The sequence below is a fragment of the Scomber scombrus genome, chromosome 11 (assembly GCF_963691925.1).
Source record: "Scomber scombrus chromosome 11, fScoSco1.1, whole genome shotgun sequence".
NCBI lineage: Eukaryota > Metazoa > Chordata > Actinopteri > Scombriformes > Scombridae > Scomber > Scomber scombrus.
The window spans coordinates 25466926-25487621 of record NC_084980.1 but is presented as its reverse complement, the minus strand read 5'-3'; the positions used below and the strand labels follow the sequence as shown (position 1 = coordinate 25487621).

At 36.9% G+C, this 20696-nt stretch overlaps 1 protein-coding gene across 1 annotated transcript; it reads left to right on the top strand.

Moving 5' to 3' along the window:
- The first annotated feature begins 16082 nt into the window (after nucleotides 1-16082).
- On the top strand, nucleotides 16083-19939 carry LOC133990073 (CD48 antigen-like). Its single transcript, XM_062428252.1, has 4 exons — nucleotides 16083-16131; nucleotides 18027-18335; nucleotides 18413-18697; nucleotides 19707-19939. Exons 1-4 carry the CDS (start codon nucleotides 16083-16085, stop codon nucleotides 19814-19816), a joined length of 753 nt encoding a protein of 250 aa, XP_062284236.1. The 3' UTR covers nucleotides 19817-19939.
- Nucleotides 19940-20696: the final 757 nt, after the last annotated feature.

Sequence of the window (20696 nt, the reverse complement as noted above, 5' to 3'; positions counted from 1 at the left end):
TTTATTTCTCTCTCACATGTCTAGCACTTTCTGTGGCTCGATCTCTCTCACCTGTCTAGGCCGTTCTGCAGCTTTCTGTCTCTCTCTCTCTCCTGTCTAGGCCTTTCTGTGGCTCTATGACCTCTCTGTCCCTCCAGCACTGCAGCAGCATGCAGGAGAAAATCTGTGTCAGCTGTGACTTGCTGTTAACTGGTTTGCTCATCTGTGTTGCTGTCTCGGAAAGAATTTGTTTTAGAGAGCTTGTGATAGTTGGAGATCGTATGTTTACCTTTCTAAACAAACAGTGATGAACATATAATTAATGAGGGAGTTCCTCTAAAGTGTACTAATTAAAATGTTTGTAATTGTATGTCATTGTCTTGTGGAAATGAATATATCTAATTTTGAAAGGTAGAATCATAGTCTTTGCCTGTTGTTTACCTTTAGTTCATTAGTATTGGAGAATGAGAAGCTGCATTATCTCAAGCACGGAGCAAATCTGTTTAATCCCATGAACATTGCACACTTGTATATAGTATCAGGAATTTATGTATATTTCAGATTTATATAATTGCAGATTATTTTACACAGAGATTGTTTATATAGTCTTTTCTTTTCTTTATTTATACAGTTTTTAGTCATTAAGGAAGCTTTCCATGCAGTTGTTTCATTTGTGGTAATGTAAGGTAACAAAGTCACAATCAGTTTATAACATGACAGTCAAACATATTTACATTACAAATACAGTTTTTAATCATTGAGGAAACTTTCTGTGCAGCAGTAACAAAGGTCTTGCAAAAGGGTCTAGCAAGCTCTCTAAGCAATGTGTTTGAAGACTTAAAATCCGTCATGACAAACCAGGACTGAGTCCTGTGAATGAACTAAGTTATCATCATGATCAGTATTTTTCAGTTGGTGTTTGGACTTTGGACCTTTGGTAACTTGAGCATAAATGGTCTCTGGCTTGGGGATGTTTACAGTCTCAGTGGATTGTACAGCTGCAGCTGGAAATCCTACCAAAGCGTAGACGGAGTTTGGAGAAAGACCTGAAGCATTTTCTGTGGCATTCTGATAAGGAGTTTGGTTGAGATTGATATCCTAGAAAAAAATCAAAGTAATTCAGTTCACAGAAAGTAGCAGCAAGCAGTACAGCAGACTGGTTGAAGCACAGAGATGGAAGTCATTTAGCTAGACTGCCAAGTCGTTATGATGAAGTGTTTGGTGTGCATGGTTACAGGCTGTCAAATGTATTATGAAGGCTGCATTTTATTCACATTTTACATTTTTTACTTTTTTTTTTAACATTTCATCTGTTTCTGAAAATCATTTTTAAATGTTAAATTAAATTACACACAATGTGAAATTCTGTTCCTCACTTACCTGAAAACATTCATATATTTCATTTTCACTGTTCTTTCTTTTTTGTTGGTCTGTCATAAAAAAACAAAACATTGTTGATTTTCTTAATAATGATAATAATAAAGCTGATTGAGGTTAGCAAAATTAAATCATAAATTAAAACAAGTTGTAAAATTCAAGACAGAAAAAGGAAAGAAATGCTTATTGAGCTCAAATGCAAAATATTATGTTCATTATTCTAAAGTTGACTGTAGTGGAAGGGCTTGTGTCACATTTGTAGCAGTTGACGTTGTTGGTAATGTTATATAATTAAAATTAAACTTCTTTAGCTTTTTTAGTTACTAGCTTCACCATTATTATTACTGGTTAATATATATTCAAGTTGTTTTATGCATAAGAGGCCATGACAGAAAAGGTTTGGGAACCACTGGAGTACCTAATGGCACATGTTTGGTACACACAGAAAGAGCCTTGGACTAAAAGATCTAAGTGAAAATAACTTTTTTGCCCTGAAGAGAACTGAAGAAACCTCTTTTACCAACCAGGTCCATATTTCCAAAGCAAAAATATACATATTTGGTGCAATATATGGCATTCATCCCCACTAGATGCCACACCAAAACAAATGTGCATGTTGCTTACTCAATAAAGTTGTGAGAAAAAAGATAGCAGTCCCTGAACCAACAACAACAACAACAACAAACTCATCAAATGTCAAACAGTGATGATCAAATATGGATCAAGATTCTGTTTCTGCATCAAATGTTTTCAGAAACATATTTTAGTGTTGCTTCAATGAGATCCTCTGTGACACTGCCACCATGTTGGAAATTATATCTTTACATAGCAAATAGTTGTTTGCTGACATCTAGTGGGGCTGAATGTTGAATACTGAAACTTTAATCATTCTGATGCCATTGTTTAATTATACATGAGGTTTGTGGGTGTGGTGGTATTCTCTACTACAATGATGTAATTCATATACAAACATGTATGAAGATTTGAATTACATTATTACTCTTATGATGAAATATACAATAGGACTTACTTGTGTGTCTTTTGTAAAGGAAGCAAATACAAAGAAGGAAAACTGCAATCACGATCCCAATGCCAATTGCTATGCCCAGATAAGAACCTTCAAATAAACAAAAAAAATGATCAGAAATGTTTACATATTTACTTGTTACATTTTCCAAAAAAATCATAGATTCATAACTTTTGAGAACATTTTAGCTACAAATTACAAAGCCCCTGAGGTGATATGGGCAATATATTCATTTTTATCAATGCCATGTTTTAATATATCAAACACTCAAAATGCTAGTGCATGTGAACAAGATACAATTCATTCCAATGTTTTGGATATAAGTGTAAATGCAGACAGCCAGCACAACATGCTGCTGTTTCCATGCTCCTCATCCTGAAATTGGGTCTGTATTTACACTTATATCATGTGTACAAATGAACCAAAACCTGGGAACACTTTATATGTTGTGTGCAAAAAATAGTATTTTGAGCACTTGACGTAGTAAAACATCACCTCAATTTTATCTCTCTATGGCCCTTTCAAGGCTCTGTAACACATTTTGTGATTTTCACTGCATGACAAGCAGTGTGTGTAAACTGTGAATTATTGTCAGTTACCTGTTCTTTTAGTCTCACCAGCAGTTAGAGAGCAGAGGGGCTGAATCTCCTTCCTGTCTCTGGTCCAGCTGACCTGGTTGCTATGGTTACAGATGATGACGTCATTCAACAGGTAGACACGGAGAGAAGAACCAGAGGTTGTGACCTCTGACTGCTCTCCTCCCTCCTGATTGCAGGTTTGGTTGTCACATCTAAAAGTGCTGCTGATGAGAGAGTCCTCTGTACTGCAGGTCACAGTGAGGTTACAGGACTCTGTGCTGTTAGACACAGAGTTCACTGACAGCTGAACTGGAGACACTGGATCTAGGGGACAAAGGGTAGGTGTGAAGGGTTATAAAACAGAGTACTACTGTGTATCAATGTTTGAAAACTAAAGAAACCTACCTTGAATTATGACCTTGTATTCAGTTAGAAGTTGGTTTTTGTCCCCAGTTATGACTGCAGTGTAATCTCCACTGTCGCTGTGTTGCACATTCTTCAAAATCAAAGAGTGATTTTGTACAGAAAACTCAACCCTTCCTTTATAAGGGTCAACTAGTCTTGGTGGTTTATCAGGAAATAATCTCACTACATTGAGATTGACGTTGACTGTCCATTTAAATTCACCACTTTCTGGTATAACAACAGGTTTGTTAACATCCAGATGTAAATTCTTCCCTTTCTGCACAAACACAGTTGTCACAGCACTGGACCCTGTAAAAAGAAAACACATTAAAATCACTTGTATGATTTTTCAGTCACCACTGATTTTACTTGTCATTAAAAAGTGAGAGTATTACTGTCACTGCCTTTACTCCCCAAACACTGAGTAATGTTTATACATGTTTATAGCATTATGCTTCCAAAGTAAATGATGATAAGTGGAAAAACTGCCAAATTGACTCATCTGTTACTATTGACATTGTGAATATAGTAAAGTTTTGGACAAGCTGAGTGTCCGACCATGATGTGGAGCTATAGCCTACCTCGAGCCAATTCATAAGCCAGAGGACCAGTTTGGGATTTGGATCTTTGGTTTTTAAAAGTGGTCATTAAAAAGTGAGAGTTCCTGTCGATGCCTTTTCTCACCAAACACTGAACAATGTTTATAAATTAATTTTAACGAATTGAGACAAATAAGCAGACAGTCTCATTTAGATTAATGGATAGTAAATGTAATGACAAATATTGGTGACTTCATAGCAGTTTTATGCATGCAATAAAGTTTTGCGTTTGAGATTAACTTTTCATTACTAATTTCACATATTTGAATTTGAGAAGACAAGGCAAAGTGTTCTTTAAACTAAATTTGCTGTATGAAAAGAGATGGCTACAGTTTCTCAAAATCATAATAAGCAATAATTTAGCATATTTTTTGTACTTTGTAGACTGAATGTTTATCAGTAAAAAATACTTTTAGAGGTTGAAGAGTGAAGAGTGAGAAGACAGAAGCTGCAGTTCTTCCAACAGTGAAGCAGTTTAATGACAAGCTCCTCACTGTAGATTTAGATGTATAAAAGTAGAGATATAGATGTATAGATGGTCTGTGGCTGCTTGTCTTCCATAAAAGCTGTCAAACTGATGAAGTGTAGGTATTGATGTGGACACTATGGTTAGTTATATGTAATCAATTATAACCTGAGACAGAGGAAGACATAAAGGTCTGCATCATTTTAACACATCAAACAATACAAACAAATGTTTTAAGAACTTAAAATTGGCCATCAAAAAACAAGTTTTCTGTGGAAATAAATTCTGCTCGATATTGCAGTAGCTCTTTTCTCACACTAAACAAATGTCATCTGTGAGCACAAAATAGATCCTGTTGCTAATGTGTTGACCAGAAAATGCTCTGACACACACACACACACACACATACACACACACACAGTTTGTGCTTTGTCCTAAAGCTCTGTAATGGCATTAAGGCGCGTTTCTGTAAGATTTTTCAATAACCATAATTTATTGTGGTTCTCTCATTAATTTGTGTAATCTTACCCTGCATTGTAAAGTTGTGTCTCTATCTTGCCTGCATTGATATCCTTTTTGTACTTTTTGAACTACTGTCTACTGTCTGTCTAAGTGTATTGCTGCCACGCCAGAAAAAGAAAAAATCATGTTATGAGTTACAGAGAGTTACAAATATCTAGGCATCTGATTGGATCAAAAACTTGCATTTAAATTTCACAATGACACACTTACAGGTCAATTAAAACAAAAACAGGATACTTATACGAGAACAAAACAAATGTCCCTTTTCCCTGCAGGAAACAGCTCATCCAATAAGTCTTTTTCTATCTGTTCTAAATTATGGTGACATTATCTATAGACATGCTTCTGTCTCTGGACTCAGTCTATCACTCTGCACTCAGATTCATTACTGGTGACATTACTCCACCCACCATTGCACTAAATATGAAAAGGTGGGATGGGCACCTTTATCTGTGAGATGAGACATGCACTGGTTCATTTTCATGTACAAAGTCTTGAAAAATGTAATTGGTCTCATGGTAACTATTCTACACGTTCAAGTGATTATTTAATGCTCAAAGTTTCCCGGACTAACACTGAATTTGGTAAAAACTGCTTTCAGTTTCTCTTCTGCATCTTCCTGAAATACTTTACAACAGACACTCAAACTCAACACAATCGTTACCATATAGACCAATTTATAAATATGATCTCCAGCTACTCTGCTTATGAATGTTTACAACTGTTAACAATGTTTGTTTTTGTTGTCTGTCACTTTGTCCTTTTGTGCTCTCGACATTGAAAATGACGGTTTGCCCTCAGTGATCTCCTGTGAAACGTATCACGTTATAACGTGATAAGTTTCATATTAAAACAAAGTTTCAGTAACAGCGTGACACTTATTTCAAGATTCGTTTTATTGTCATTGTAAAAAAATACAACTACATTTATTGTCACGTTATGAAACTCATATTTGAGTGATTTAGAGATTTTAAATTGCACGCGGCTGTATATTGAGGGTCGGACTCATTCATCCAGCTGTGTAGAAGGATGAATTAGTCCGACCCTCTTATGGTAGAGTCATTTCATTCATTGATTGACCTGACGTAGGAGGAGCCACCTCAGTCCACAAGCACGAATACACATGTTAAGGAGCGCACAGGTTGTGGTGTGACTCCTTTAAGGTGCGCTAAGACAGATCTCTCTACGTAGCCTTCGTGGTTGGATGAAATGACTGCAGCATGTTTATATAAAGCCTCACTTCTAACAGCTGAAGGACAATAATCACAGATAGAGGACATGGTGTTTGCCCCTCTATACACACCAGCAGCGGACCGTTTCGTGACGCCGTGGTTTACGGAGAAAGTGAGTATCAGACAGTCCACCTCTGCTTGAGACCAACTATGACTTCCACATAACGTGATACTGAACTTTTCCCGACGGGGCAGCAGTAGCCTATGTTTCCGTAATTGTGTGTCACAAGAAAAAACATTTGAGTTTTCTGTATGAGGAAGAAAGTCTCAGCTTTATAGCGATACCAATATCATCTTTCTACACCAAATATTCCGTGAGATGATCTTCCAAAGTTTGGCTGTCATCAAACGTTGTTTTTGAGAAAACAAATTATTCACATTCAGCCATTTTGCACATGGATTGAAACAAATGTATTAGGACTCAAATGAAGCCAATATTGTTGTAGACATAAGTAGTCTAGACATACATTCACACATGCATGTGCACGTGACCTTGTGGTTAACGATAATCAGAAGTTGTATGTCGTCATCAACCATGAGTGGAATCTTCCTCTGTCTCACACCTGGGTGACACTCATGATCGGAGCTGATGTTATAGTCTGTTGGCTGCAAGTCAGACTCAGAGGTTGAGCTGCTGTCAGACTCTGCTCCACTAGACTATCATCCTTTCGTGCGGTGAAATAATCCTGTGATAATCCTGTTTTTTTACTTTACTTTGAATTCCTCATTAACTGTATACTGAATAGATTCCATTTTTAATTTGTAATGTAAACCAAAGTGTCAGGTACAGACTGATGAAGAAGAGTAAGACTTCTCTATTCCTACTGTACCGTACAGTAGGAATAGAGAAGTCTTACTATTTTGTTCAAAAGATATGGGCCGTCAAATATGTCTTGTGCACAACCAACCCCATGATGGGGATGGTAGTCACACACTATGGGGTTGGTTGTCCCTGTGTTATTTTAAAGGAGAAAGAGAGTAGAGAGTCTCACAAAAATATTTAAAATGTTTGCACATTCCCTGCACCAAGAGAACATAAACAGGAAAATTCATTCCTTTAAGTGCATTTTTTGTCCTTATATGACAGTATTGTTCATTTTCATCTCTCTGACTGTTCTAAGCTTTACGTCTGGAGGACTCTGGCCCTTGTTTGTCTTCCTGACAAGGTTCCTGGTCATTTTGCTAGCAGAGAGGAAGAAGGAGGGACCTGAAGGCTGTACTCGTTCAAATTTTCTGGCTAAATCCACTTTTTTCTCAAAACTACAGACTGCAGCTTTAATGTCAAGCAGTTTACTCCAGAAATGACCTCTGAAGTAACATCTCACATAAATTCTGAAACTTTCAGTGCCAAAACCTTTTAACAGCACCCTCTACGTCCCAAGATCTGATGAATGTGACAACCAACCTGGGTGACAACCAACCCCGTTTTCCCCTACCTCTAATGCAGGGGTCTCAAACCTGCGGCCCGTGGGCCAGAACGTATTATTTATCATTTTTAGGTTATTAGGCAATGGTTTCACTGGTCTGGCCCACTTGAGATCAAGGCTGTATGTGGCCCCTGAACAAAAATGAGTTTTACACCCCTGCTCTAATGGGAACTGAATATAAAAAGTTGAGCGACGTCTTCCTCACGTATTTAGCTTGGCATCTTATTCTGCTGTCAACCACAATCTGTCTCTTCTATCAATTATTCAGCATTGGCAATAAACAGGGAAAACTTTATGACATCACGTCATGTTCAAGAGCTTCAAAACTATGTATTATTTGAATTTTGCACTAATATTGAAGCTGAAACTTTGTTTATTCAGAAACACACAAAACCCCCAAACAGGCAAAAATCTTTTTCATGAAAAAACGTGGTTTTACAAGAGCAGGTCACGTTACTTCTTTACTACATTTTCACATCAACATGTCACTCAGTTTTATAGCATATTATATCAATAATACCTCATTCAAAAACAACTTCAAACAGAAAAAAACTTAAGAAAAATGTTTTACCTTGTGTTTCCCATGAGTACAGCACACAAACAACCAAGAGAAGTGCGAGAGCCATTGTGTGTTTGATGTGACATGAGAAAGTGAAAGGACTATTTATGCACTGGCTCAGCAGGAACTTGCCTTTCCAAATACTCCCCTTTTTTAGGTGTAGCTTCAGGAATATTTGAGCTCCACAAGTGAAATCTCCAGCCAACACACTCATCATTCAAAAATCTAAAAGAATACTGAAAGAACTGAAATGAAATATGGCCTCTAATCTCAAAATTAACTTTATTAAATCATGTTTTAGAGAGAAAGGTCTCATTTGAAAATACAGATCTCACTTTGGACTACGTTAACCCACCAGAGCTTAATGTTGATTAGATAAAAGTTAAACAATCATGTTCCAAACAATTTCAACATATTGAAATAATAATAATCAGTGACCTTTTATACTTCATATTCCCACCTCTCAGCAATCACTACTGGTGTCTCCCTACGACTCATTTTCCTCTGCAGACCGTTTACTCGTCATGTCCTTGTTGTCTAGACTGAACATTAAAAGGTTCTTCGATAAAATGTCCGTAGTTAATTTGGCAATGTTAGTAACTCAAAAATCACGAAAATCATTCTGTCAACTGTTGTTGTAGTCGTTGATTCAATGAATCACAGAACATGTATGACAGACATTGATTGTTTTATTGAGAACTAAATGTAGTGATTAAACAGAAAAAGCAAAAATAAACAATGAATCAACACAGTTCATTTCAGTAGAAACATGAAGCATCACTTTACATTCAGACAAACATACGTGGCAGCTACAAATGTTAGATTTCATCTGTGAGACCAAAGGGAATGATATCATATATCAAAATGCTACATGTTAGAGCTAGCAGCAAATCACTGCACAGATCAGATCATGTTCTCCCTCAGATGACCGGTCGATCATCTCCGGAGTCGGGCTGCTAACAGCTGAGATGACCCGCTGGTCACCCCGCTTTTCACATGTCTCACCTGAAAAAATCTTAATAAAATGACAAGGTGCAAGGACTTCCATTATGATGTCTGTCTTAATGAACCTGCATCTTCTTAAAATAAATGTGTTTCACATCAGAAATTAAATATATTATAGTGTATAGTATCTAGAAAAATGAATTCAGTCTCACATATTTGATCGAGAAGTTTGTTTGTGCAACATGAAACCAATTTGTCAGGTTTCAGAAAGCCAAATGTTCTTTTATTCTCAATTAAATATACCAAAACTAAACTACAACAGCACAATATTCTTTATATCTAAATACTCATGAACCTTTTGGTCAAAGCACAAGCAGATAAGAATAAGTTTTCCTATCATCTGACCTGAGTGTTTGGAAAAACTATACTTTTCTCATGTGAGCTGCATTTAGACACATGCCTTTGCAGGGATATTTTTCTTTGCTGCAACATGTTGGTTTGGACATATTAACCAATGTTCACAAGACTTGCAGGCTAAAAATAAGAAAGGTGTTATACTGAGTCATATGAGACAAGAAGTGGTTATAGTGTATGTGTACTGAGCAACGTTAAAACGTGTGTCAGAGTAAATCAAACTAAACTAATACAACACATTCTCAGTATAGACTTTTAAATGACTTCTGTCCCAATGGACTACAGATGAAAAGCTAACTCTGGTGCAACATGCACAACCGTTTCTGATAAATATAGTGCTATCAATTTGAACTTTGCAAAGATAACTACATGATCTATTGAAATATATAATAAAACTATTGTTTAACATTGTTACATACTTCAGCACTGTCCAGTGCTGACGGGAATGACAGGGTTTTGTCTGTGGCTGTGACTCAGGGGAAACGTTCCACCCTCTGAGGTCTTGAAAGATGTCTATGCTCGTTTGTCTCATCTCCCTGAGCCGCAGCGTTAAGACTTGGTTGAGCTGATGAAGTGCAACAAAATGCTGATTGCTGATGTTCCCTCTCCGACAGAGATTTTGAAGCACAATCTTGATGTGGGGAAGTCACAGGCCGTTAAGCAGCAACCATATTGAGTGTGTCCAGGCAAACTGCTGTTTTAAGAAGCAGGTGGAGTACGTGGTGCAGCATGGTATTGCTGAGCCAACTGTAGTGCATGGAGCTCCCTGTGTTTACTAAAAGATAAGGCTCATGGTACAGATTTTCGGAAGGTGAATGAAGTAACAAAGACTGACTGTTATCCTCTATCAAGGATTGTGTAGATTGAGTTAACGGGGCCAGATTTGCCAGCAGACTAGACCTGCTGAAGGGATATTGGCAAGTCCTGTTAACTGAGCGGGCAAAGAAAATCTCTTTTTTCAAAATATACTGTCATGGTATTTGGCAACTTTCCAGCATTTGGTGAATGTCGTTTTTGCTGTTATGTCATTTTGCAAAGCTTACTTTGATGACTTAGTTGTGTGTTCAGGGTCATGAGTTGAACATATGGAGGATTTGCAGGCAGTGTTTTTGCCGTCTGAAAGAGGCGGGTTTGAATGTGAACTTGTCTAAATGTGAGTTTGGGCAGGCATCAGTGACCTATCTTGGCAAAGTTGTGGGGGGAGGAAACGTTCGTCCTGTCCAAGAGAAAGTCAAGTTTATTGTGGGCTTTCCTGTTCCAACAATCCTAACTGAGTTATCATGGCTCTGGAACATTTTGAGGTTCATGTCGGCTCATCTCTTACTCCTGTGACTATATATACTCGTCTGTCTGCAATGGTGCAGAATAAGCGCTTGATGAATTGGAGTTTGCTACTACAGGCCTTCAATGTGGAGGTCAGACATATCCATGGTGGGAATATATTTTGACAAATGTATATTTTTGGTTGCAGTATAGAATAGGATAGGGTTAGTATATTGTAAATGTAAAATTTTGGTTTGTGTGTTTAATTTTTTCCCCCATCTCTAAAGAATATGCTGTCCAGTAACGTAGGGTGGGGGTGTTACACACTCCCCCTTGCTGGACCAACTTGGTATGACATTACATTTATATGTGGTGTGTTTTTACCCAGGTACCTTGATTCAGCCTGATTGTCACAGGATCTATATAGAGAGGGAGGAACCTGGGTCACACCAGGGTTATTATAGGTAACTAAAACTAAGACTAACACAAAATAATTTAGTTAACAACAAAAGAGAGTTTTAAAAAAATGAAAACTAAATAAAAACTACAATGTACAATGCAAAACGAACTAAATCTAAACTGAATTGCAGATGAAATCAGCTTATTTTTAGCTTTCTTTTCATTTTCTCCCTCCATTTTGACTGTATTCTGTTCAGTTTAAAAATAACCGGCTGCTTCCAGTAGGTGGCAACATAGCAGCTGCTGTGACAATGCTTGATGTGATATTTATGATTTTCTAGAAAGAAGAAGTTGTTTCAGACAGAAAATGTCACAGCCCAATATGGGAATATTTGGACTCCGACCCCACAGTAGAAAACAGTAAAAGTGTGGTGATGAAAAGTGATGGGAACATTTGTTGGATACAGCTAAAATGGAAAAATCCCACTAATCTAAAAGTCCACCTTCGAAGTTTTCGCAGAGAAGCAAGAGACAGTTAACGTAAACTCACAGTCAGAAACACAGCAAACCTTACCTCAGTGTCAGCATTATTTCATCCTTTACAGCTTCTACTAATCAAGGCTTTCCGCCTAATACCGGAAAGACTAAAAATAAATAAAAACTAAACTAAAACTACTTAATCACGAACAATAGAGTTTTGCCCTTTAAGTATGAGTAGGAATGCAGTTCAGTTTAGAGCTTTGTTTGCTTGTTGTGCTACATATCACAACCTCTTGACTTCTTGACGTGTCTCTTAATGAAGAGCAAGGTGCTGATTGAATCTTCTTTATTTCACCTACTTGTTTCTGTAAGGTATCTGTCTTAATAAACCTGTTTTCCCTGAAAAATAAATCAGTTTTGCACCATCAGTACAAATCGATGCAACCTTATTAAAACCAGTTTGTATCATAGACTGTATATAAAATGGACGTAACATCCGTGACGTCACCCATTGGTTTGTGGACTGCTGCTTGGAAGCGAATAGTTTCGGATATGGGCAGCGCCATCTTGAAAATTTTCGGTGCATGCCGGGTAAAAAAAAAAACACGGATTCTACTTATGTGGGCATCAGGAGGAGCATGAGGCGCCCTCCTGAACCTGTGAACCAATCAACCTGTCAATCACGGCGTAGCCACGCCCTAATGCATACCCTGCTTTATCGTCAAATATAAAATCAGGGAGGCCAAACTTTCACAAATGAACATCATACTGTATTGAAGAAGGCTTTAAACTAGCGATTGAGACCATAAACACATTTTGAAAACCTTTACTGAGGTTAGAAATCAAGTGAGAAGTTGGTGAATTCTCCATTGACTTGTATAGAGACGGAAGTCCTTTTGACACCAAAACTGTCGCCCCCTGGTGGCCATTTGATAGAATGCAGTTTTAAGTTACTTCCACGTTGGCATCATTTCAGAGGACTGGAACTCCCGGCCTGGTTTGTATGTGTTACTATACTTTATGTATGTATGTATGCATATGTATATGGGGCATATTTTTATTACTATGATCCTCATCTCTGGAGCAGCCTTCCTGAATACCTGAGGGCAGTGGAGAGTTCAATATTTTTTTATATTTGACTTTCAATTGAATTTTATTTATTTATTAATCTGACTTTTATTTTCTATTTTAGCCTGTTTTACTATTTGGACTATTATGTTAATTCTATTTTATTGTTTTTTTCTTCATAACCCACTTTTTATGTCTGTTTTACTTCTTTACCTTTACGCTTTTACTCCTAACATCTCCTGTTTTACCCACTTTATTCTATAGTGACTTTATCGTATTCTTTCCTTTAATATATCTTTAATCTTATATTAGCTCTTTATTTGATTTATTTTTTTTATTTTTTTGTTAATCCTACGGTGTTTCCTCATTGCAGTTTCTTGAGAGTTATGATAGCGTTCCCTGAGTATCCTGAGTTCCTATTTTTAATGAGTTCCTAAGTTTTGATTTATTTTTGTTTGTTTGTTTGTTTGTTCTGAATATGTAAAGCACTTTGTGTTGCATTGCAATGCATTAAAGGTGCTATACGAATAAAGTTTGATTGATTAACTGATAGCATGTAGCATGTACAAAGAGAAAAGGAGCGGAGTCATTAACACTTGTTTTAACGCTTGTTTTTTGACCCTGCCTTTGCTCTCTGGACTTATTTGTGAACTGATCTGTCTTCAGTCGTACATTTGAGTCCAAACAGTGTTACAGTCATTACAATTTTCATCATAACAAAATAAATCTGTGCTCATCTCAATATTTACAACCTGTTTTACCAAAATAAGCACCACATCCTGCATTGATGACATATTTTCCTGTTACATTCTTGACGGGGGCACAATCAAATGACCAAATTCATCCCAGACATTCAACAAGTGGTTTGAATGATCGGATCACAATCCATCTTGGTGGTCATTTACACTTGTATTTAGTGCTGTCCACGTGTGATTAGATCATCCAAGACGCACGTTAATACCAAATGTATGTAAGACTGAGACTGCTTGCTAAGAAGGGAACAGGAAGTGTTCGTACTATCACATGTTACAAAGTACATTACAATAAAAACCTAACTTTCCTCCATCAGTAAGTTGAAAAGGCAACATATGCTTACACAATTACAAATACTAAGTAGTTGAAAAGTAAAGGAAAGTCTTCAGAAAAAGTGACACCGGTCCAAAATAGTTCTGCGTGTATCCGACTTTTGAAATTGGTCACTTTCAAAACCACCACAGTAAATAAAAACAGCACAGTAAAGTAAATAAATGTTTTCTTCATGTGCAAAGTTTATGTTTTAATATATAGAGTCATATGTGATAATATAGACTACAATATGTATTAATTATTTGTAAGTCTTCAGTTACATATATTTAGTGCATAAATTAAAATGGGATTGGTCATTCAGAAGACATGCATCTATCACTGTGCATGTCTTACATTGCATTACATACTGGGCATAATAACATAATGTTGTTGTCTGGTTCTGCATGATATAGCTTTATTTAGCTTTAATTCTTCAGGTCTGAATCTTGGCATGTGATGTGCATCATCTTCATTTCCTCTTTCGTTATAAAAAATTAAACGTGACAGAAATCTGAGTACAACCATATCTAAGGACTCGTCCTCAACTTCTTCTTTATTTTAACTTCATGTTTCAGTGCAGGGCCTTCCATTATGATGTCTGTCTTATGCGCTTTTCCACTATACAGTTCTCGATTCGTTTTTTTTGCGTTTCCACTAGTGATACTACCTGGTACTTTTTTAGTACCTGCTCTGTTTAGGTTCCAAGCGAGCCAAGCCGATACTAAATGTGACGTAAACAGACTGCCGGCCACTGATTTGTCAGAAGAGTCGTCACTGGAAGAGTAATGAGTCGTCCCACACAAGAATCAAACCCGACATTTTTAAATACCGGCAACAGCGTTACAGCCATTCGGCTCAATTTTCTTGATTTGTGTGTGACAAAAAGCCACACACAGCAGCAAGTACACCATCGCTTCCATGCCCTCTATTGTTTATGTATTTGTGTCGCATATAAAACGAAGTCACGGCAAATTCGTGCAGCCGTGTTATGACGACCCCGCCCATGTTGAGGAGATACTATAGTAATGGAAAAGGTTGTTCCTGGTACCAAACCGAGTCGTGTCGAGTCGAGTAATGCTAGAACTGTGAAGTGGAAAAGCGCCATTAATGAACCTGCCTCTCCTTAAAATAAATCGGTTTCACATCAGAAATTTAAAATATTTTCATTAGTTTAAAGTAGTCCGAAATTAATTCAGCCTCAGATATTTGATTTAGAATTTTAAGTAGACTGAAACCAATTTTTCTGGTCTATCTGGTCCATAACTTCTTTGACCCTAAACCTGCAAACCAAATTGATATAAGATCTTATTTAAAAAATGAAAACAATGTCTCAATGCAATTAAGATACATTAAAATCACCTCTTGTGATTCCAGTTTTAATAGCATTACAAGACTATAGGTTTCAGAAAGCCTAATGTTGTCTTACTGTCAATTAAATAAACCAAAACAAAACTACAAAAGCAACAGCACAAGGTTTTTTTATATTTAAATGCTCATAATCTTTTGGTCGAAGCACAAGTAGATTTTAATTCCTTCAGAATAAGAAGAAGGTTGTATGAAACCAGGTGAAGTCGTCCTGCCTTCTGACCTGAGTGTTTGGAAACTAACTATACTCTTTTCTCATGTAATCTGCATTTAGAGACATTTTTCTATCACTCATTATTGGTGCAATTCAGTGTTCAAAATATCAGGTCAAGGGAAACATACGGTCTGCATAAAGATTTCTTTATTTAATTGTAAATGCTGTTTTCTAGAGCAGAAATATTATTATGGAAAGGTCACTTTGCGGGTTCATTTTTCTTGGTTGCAAAGTGTTAGTTTGGTTTTTACACATTTACCAATGTCCACTCCACTTGCAGGCTGAAAATGAAAGAGATGTTAAATTTACTGCATCATATGAGACAGGAAGTGGTTATAGTCTATGTGCACTGACCTACCTAAATACGTGTAAACTCTGGTGCAACATACAAAACATTCTTCTACAAATATATCTATTCAATGCATACAGAACCTATTGAAATATATAGTAAACTAATTATTGTTTATCATCTTTTCATTGACTGAGACAAAGCTTTTCTGGTGAAGAGATAAATGATTTCATTAACTACATTCTTTATCAGCAGATTTCAAACAGTAAAACAGAGCTTAGAGAGGAAGTTTGCATGGAGAAGTTCACATGTTGATGTGGTTATAAGAGGAAAAATACAGTTGTGAGACAGAAACTCTCCACCAAGTCCTTCCCTCTGCACTTTAAAGTCAGGTCAGCCACAGACCATGATGTTTACCTTTGTGATGCTTGGACTTCTGCTCTGCAAAGAACTAGCAGGTAGGACAAACATATTACATTTTAATTTTATTGCAGATGAAGCAATAAAACCTCAGCTGACTTTTTAATTGTAATTAATGCACTGAGGATTGTAGACAAAACTGAAGATCTGGAATCATCCACAATGAAAGTTCTGCTAGTTGCTACAAGGGTTATTATATTTTTGAAATTTTCATTAATTTTTATTTTTATTTAGTTTATCAGTTTTCTTTATTTCACTTTTGTTTTGGTCAGTTTAACAAGTGATTGCATAGTTTTTATTTTGAGGAATTGACTAGTTTTAGTTTAGTCTTTATTTAGTTTTAGCGTTTCAGGTATTAAAAGAATGTAAAGCTGAAAAGGATGAAAACATGCATGACATTGAGGTAAGGTTTGCTGTGTTTGTTGAGGTCATGATGTGGTGCAGCTGCCTCAACTCCTGGAACTTTTCATGTACTTCTGTGTGAGAGCTTCGAAGGTGGACATTTAAATTAGTGGGATTTTTCCTAGTAACCTGTTTCCCACAAATGTTCTCATCACTCTTCATCGCGACACTTTAACTTTTATCTACTGACAGGTGTGTGTCAAACTATTCCGATATTGGGCTGTGACTTTTTCTGCCTGGAACTTCTTTTTAGAAAATCATAAATTGCACGTCAAGCATCTTCTTATTGTGTGTTGTGCCACCTTCTAGTACTAGCCCGTTAAAGAAGTCAAACTGAACAGGACACAGTACAGCGAAGATCTGTGCGTGCACCAGCTGATTGTTGAACAACAGAAGTGGCCTACAGTCCTTTCGCGGTAGCTTTAACAACACTGATTCATGGCCGTAGCTACCATTGAGGACACCGAGGTCATGTCCTCGGTATTTTTTTCTTGAAGTTTCGTTTATCCTTGCATCAACGGACCGTCATGTGACACGTACTTGAAGATTCCGCTGCCATGTCAAAACGAAAGTATCCGGCTATAGCCAGCGGTGGAGTGAAACCTTGAAATCGCCAGAAATATGTTGTCTACATTTGTGAATTGGCAAACTGTTCATTCATTGGATGAGCCCTTTTCTCCATTTCCCAGCAGACCGTGCTCCATTCCACATTTTAAGTACAAACAAAGAAAATAATATATTGCAGTTATAATGTTTACATATACATCTATGGAAGTTGTATGATACTGAAATAGGAGTTGATTTAAGTTGCAAAATTGGAAATGATAAGAAAGAACTGGACCACAAGAATGACCATGACTGAGAAATGCACAACAAGAAAGCAGTATAAATACATCATGGATTAGACCGATCAGTCATATAAATTGTGGTCTTATTTTTGACCTCGGTATTTGAAAATTCCTGGCTACGGCCCTGCACTGATTCTGACCAGATAAACACAATATGGCACCATGTGAGATGTGTTTGCAGTAAACATAAGACTCATCAGAGTCAGCAATCAAACGGGGACGCGACAGTCCCAAAACAGAAGATTACACAGCAGTGATATAAAATGCTAACTAGCATTACAACAGACAATTTAACTCTGCCCAGACGAACAACCTCTTACTATTCGTTGATCTACCGATGTAGATATATGGCGTGATGCAAGCTGTCTGGCGTTAAAGCCTGTAGGAAATTCTCTGCTCTCGTGGATCCATTAAAGGTGTATGTATATGTACTGTAAACATAACAGGCATTGAAAATAGGAAAACGCCAAGGCACTCATCTTGGAAAAAATACAATGCCTTTATTTTAAGGGCAGGACAAAAAAGCTGTACTTCTACGCGTTTCAGCTGTAATGCAACATTCAAACCCTAACCCGTAAAATTTACACTACAACAGCAATACTCTCACTTTTTAATCACCATTTGTAAAAGCAGTGGTGACTGAAAAAGCATACAAGTGATTTTAATGTGTGTTCTTTTTACAGGGTCCAGTGCTGTGACAACTGTGTTTCTGCAGAAAGGGAAGGATTTACATCTGGATGTTAACAAAACTGTTGTTCTTGTAGAAGATGATGAATTTAAATGGACAATCAATAATACTCGCAATGTAGTGAGATTATTTCCTGATAAAACAACAAGACTACATGACAGTTATAAAGGAAGGGTTGAGTTTTCTGTACAAAATCATTCTTTGCTTTTGAAGAATGTGCAACAAGGAGACAGTGGAGATTACACTGCACATATAACTGGGGACAAAAACCAACTTCTAGCTGAATACAAGGTCATAATTCAAGGTAGGTTTCTTTAGATTTCAAACATTGATACACAGTAGTACCCTGTTTTATAACCCTTCACACCTTTTGTCCTCTAGATCCAGTGTCTCCAGTTCAGCTGTCAGTGAACTCTGTGTCTAACAGCACAGAGTCCTGTAACCTCACTGTGACCTGCAGTACAGAGGACTCTCTCATCAGCAGCACTTTTAGATGTGACACCCAAACCTGCAATCAGGAGGGAGGAGAGCAGTCAAAGGTCACAACCTCTGGTTCTTCTCTCCATGTCTACCTGTTCAACGACTTCATCATCTGTAACCATAGCAACCAGATCAGCAGGACCGGAGACATTAAGCAGATTCAGCCTCTCTGCTCTCCAACTGCTGGTGAGACTTAAAGATAATGTGCTATAAATACGTTTTGACTGTAGGGCCTCATGGATGAAATCAAATCAAGATGTGAAGATAGCTATTTCACAAAAATGGCATTTTATAGACCTTTGGCATGAGGGATCATACATGGGCTGCCCAAAATTAGCTGAATATACTGTTTTGCAGTATAATGCATTTCAATACAAATGCACTATAAATAAACAGTATTTCACTTTCAGGTTCAAATACTAAATTTGGGGTTTTTTAATTAGAGAATGTTTTTAAAAAACTCATGTTCCAAACAGTTTACAACATATCGATCACACTTTGTCTAACATGTCTAACCATCATCATCACGCATTTTCATAAGAACAAAATAATTTTTTACTTTATATTTCATTTTCACACCTCTCAGCACTCACTTCTGGTGTCATCTTACAACTCATCATTGTTAGTAACTAAAAAATCACATGAAAGTACAGATGATCAGATCTCTGCTCTCCAACTGCTGGTGAGACTGAAAGATAATGTGCAATAAATATGTTCTGATTCTTGCTGTGTTCATTTAAGTTGCACAGTATAAAGTGTTAATGACACATGCATGAGACATATTTAGTAGTGATATTTTAGTCAGTTAGTCATGTAAGATTATTTTTAATAAAACAAAATACTTAATAAAGTGAGAACAAGTACCTGGCAGTAAATATTATGGTAAATATTCTATTAAGAGTTTTTCTGTCTGTATTAGACAGTCTACTGTTGTTGTAGTCGTTGCTTCAATGAAGTACAGAACATGTATGACAGACATTGATTGTTTTAATTAGAACAAAATGTAGTGATTAAACGGAAGAAGCAAAAATTAATCAACACAGTTCATTAAAGTAAATGTTGTCAGCATTGTTTTTTTAAAGCACACAAAATGTTTTTGAATATAGTATTTGGGGTAATTTATTACATCCAGTATGTTGTATGTTGTGCTGTATTGTCAGTACTGTAATAACATAACTGTTGTGTTGTGTTGCAGGTGTCTCTCTGTGCCTGGTGAAGACAGTCGTGTTCTCTGTTGGTCTGATCATCATGGTGTCTGCTGTCATCAGTGTCCACCTGATGAAGAGGCTCAAGAAGCAAGAATGAAGAGACAACTCTACACCAACAAATCTGTTATTCACTTTCTTATCAAGTAGAACAGCAGACGCCACTGTGCATGAGTAGGAATGCAGTTCAGTTTATAGAGCTTTGCTTGCTTGTTGTGGTACATATCACAACCTCTTGACTTTGTCAAAATAGTCAAGGTGCTGATTGAATCTTCTTTATTTCACCTACTTGTTTCTGTAAGGTATCTGGCTTAATACATCTGTTTTGCCTTAAAAATGCATCAGTTTTACACCATCAATACAAATCAATGCAACCTCAGATATTTGTTCCTGAAGTTTGTTTGTGCAGACTTATTAAAAACAGTTTGTCTGGTCTGTTTGCTCCATAATTTCTTTGAACCTAAATCTGCACATTAACATTTAATCTTATTTAAAACAGCTGAAATCAAATCATGTCTTAATGCACAGAAGACACATGATGACTAATATTCTTGTTCTGTCATATAAACCAAAACTAAACTAATGTTGATGCAGCACAAAGCAACAGCAGGAGGTATTTCATATGACAACAACCATTCTCCATTCACTTCATACCCGTATACACCAGGATTGAATACTAGATCTCCTTCCTGACTCACCAGTGCATCTATGACATTGCCCCCCCCTACCTGAAAGAACTACTCACCCCACTAACCTCAATCCGATCCCTCCACTCTACAAACTTCCCAGGACTAAACTCAGCACCATGGGTGATCAGGCCTTCTGCTCTGCTGCCCCTCGACTGTGGAATGCCCTTCCTGACCAGCAGAGGGCACTACAGACTACTGAGAGTTTTAACAAAGGACTCATAATAACAATAATAATAATAGTAATACATAATAATAATACACATCAACACAAATCACTTTTATATCATTTTA

Excerpts from the sequence above, each read along its gene's own strand:
- LOC133990073 (XM_062428252.1), top strand. The coding sequence starts at position 16,083 with ATGTTTACCTTTGTGATGCTTGGACTTCTGCTCTGCAAAGAACTAGCA. Across the intron at positions 18,336-18,412 it reads ATACAAGGTCATAATTCAAG|ATCCAGTGTCTCCAGTTCAG; the intron begins GTAGGTTTCTTT and ends TTTGTCCTCTAG. Across the intron at positions 18,698-19,706 it reads TCTCTGCTCTCCAACTGCTG|GTGTCTCTCTGTGCCTGGTG; the intron begins GTGAGACTTAAA and ends GTTGTGTTGCAG.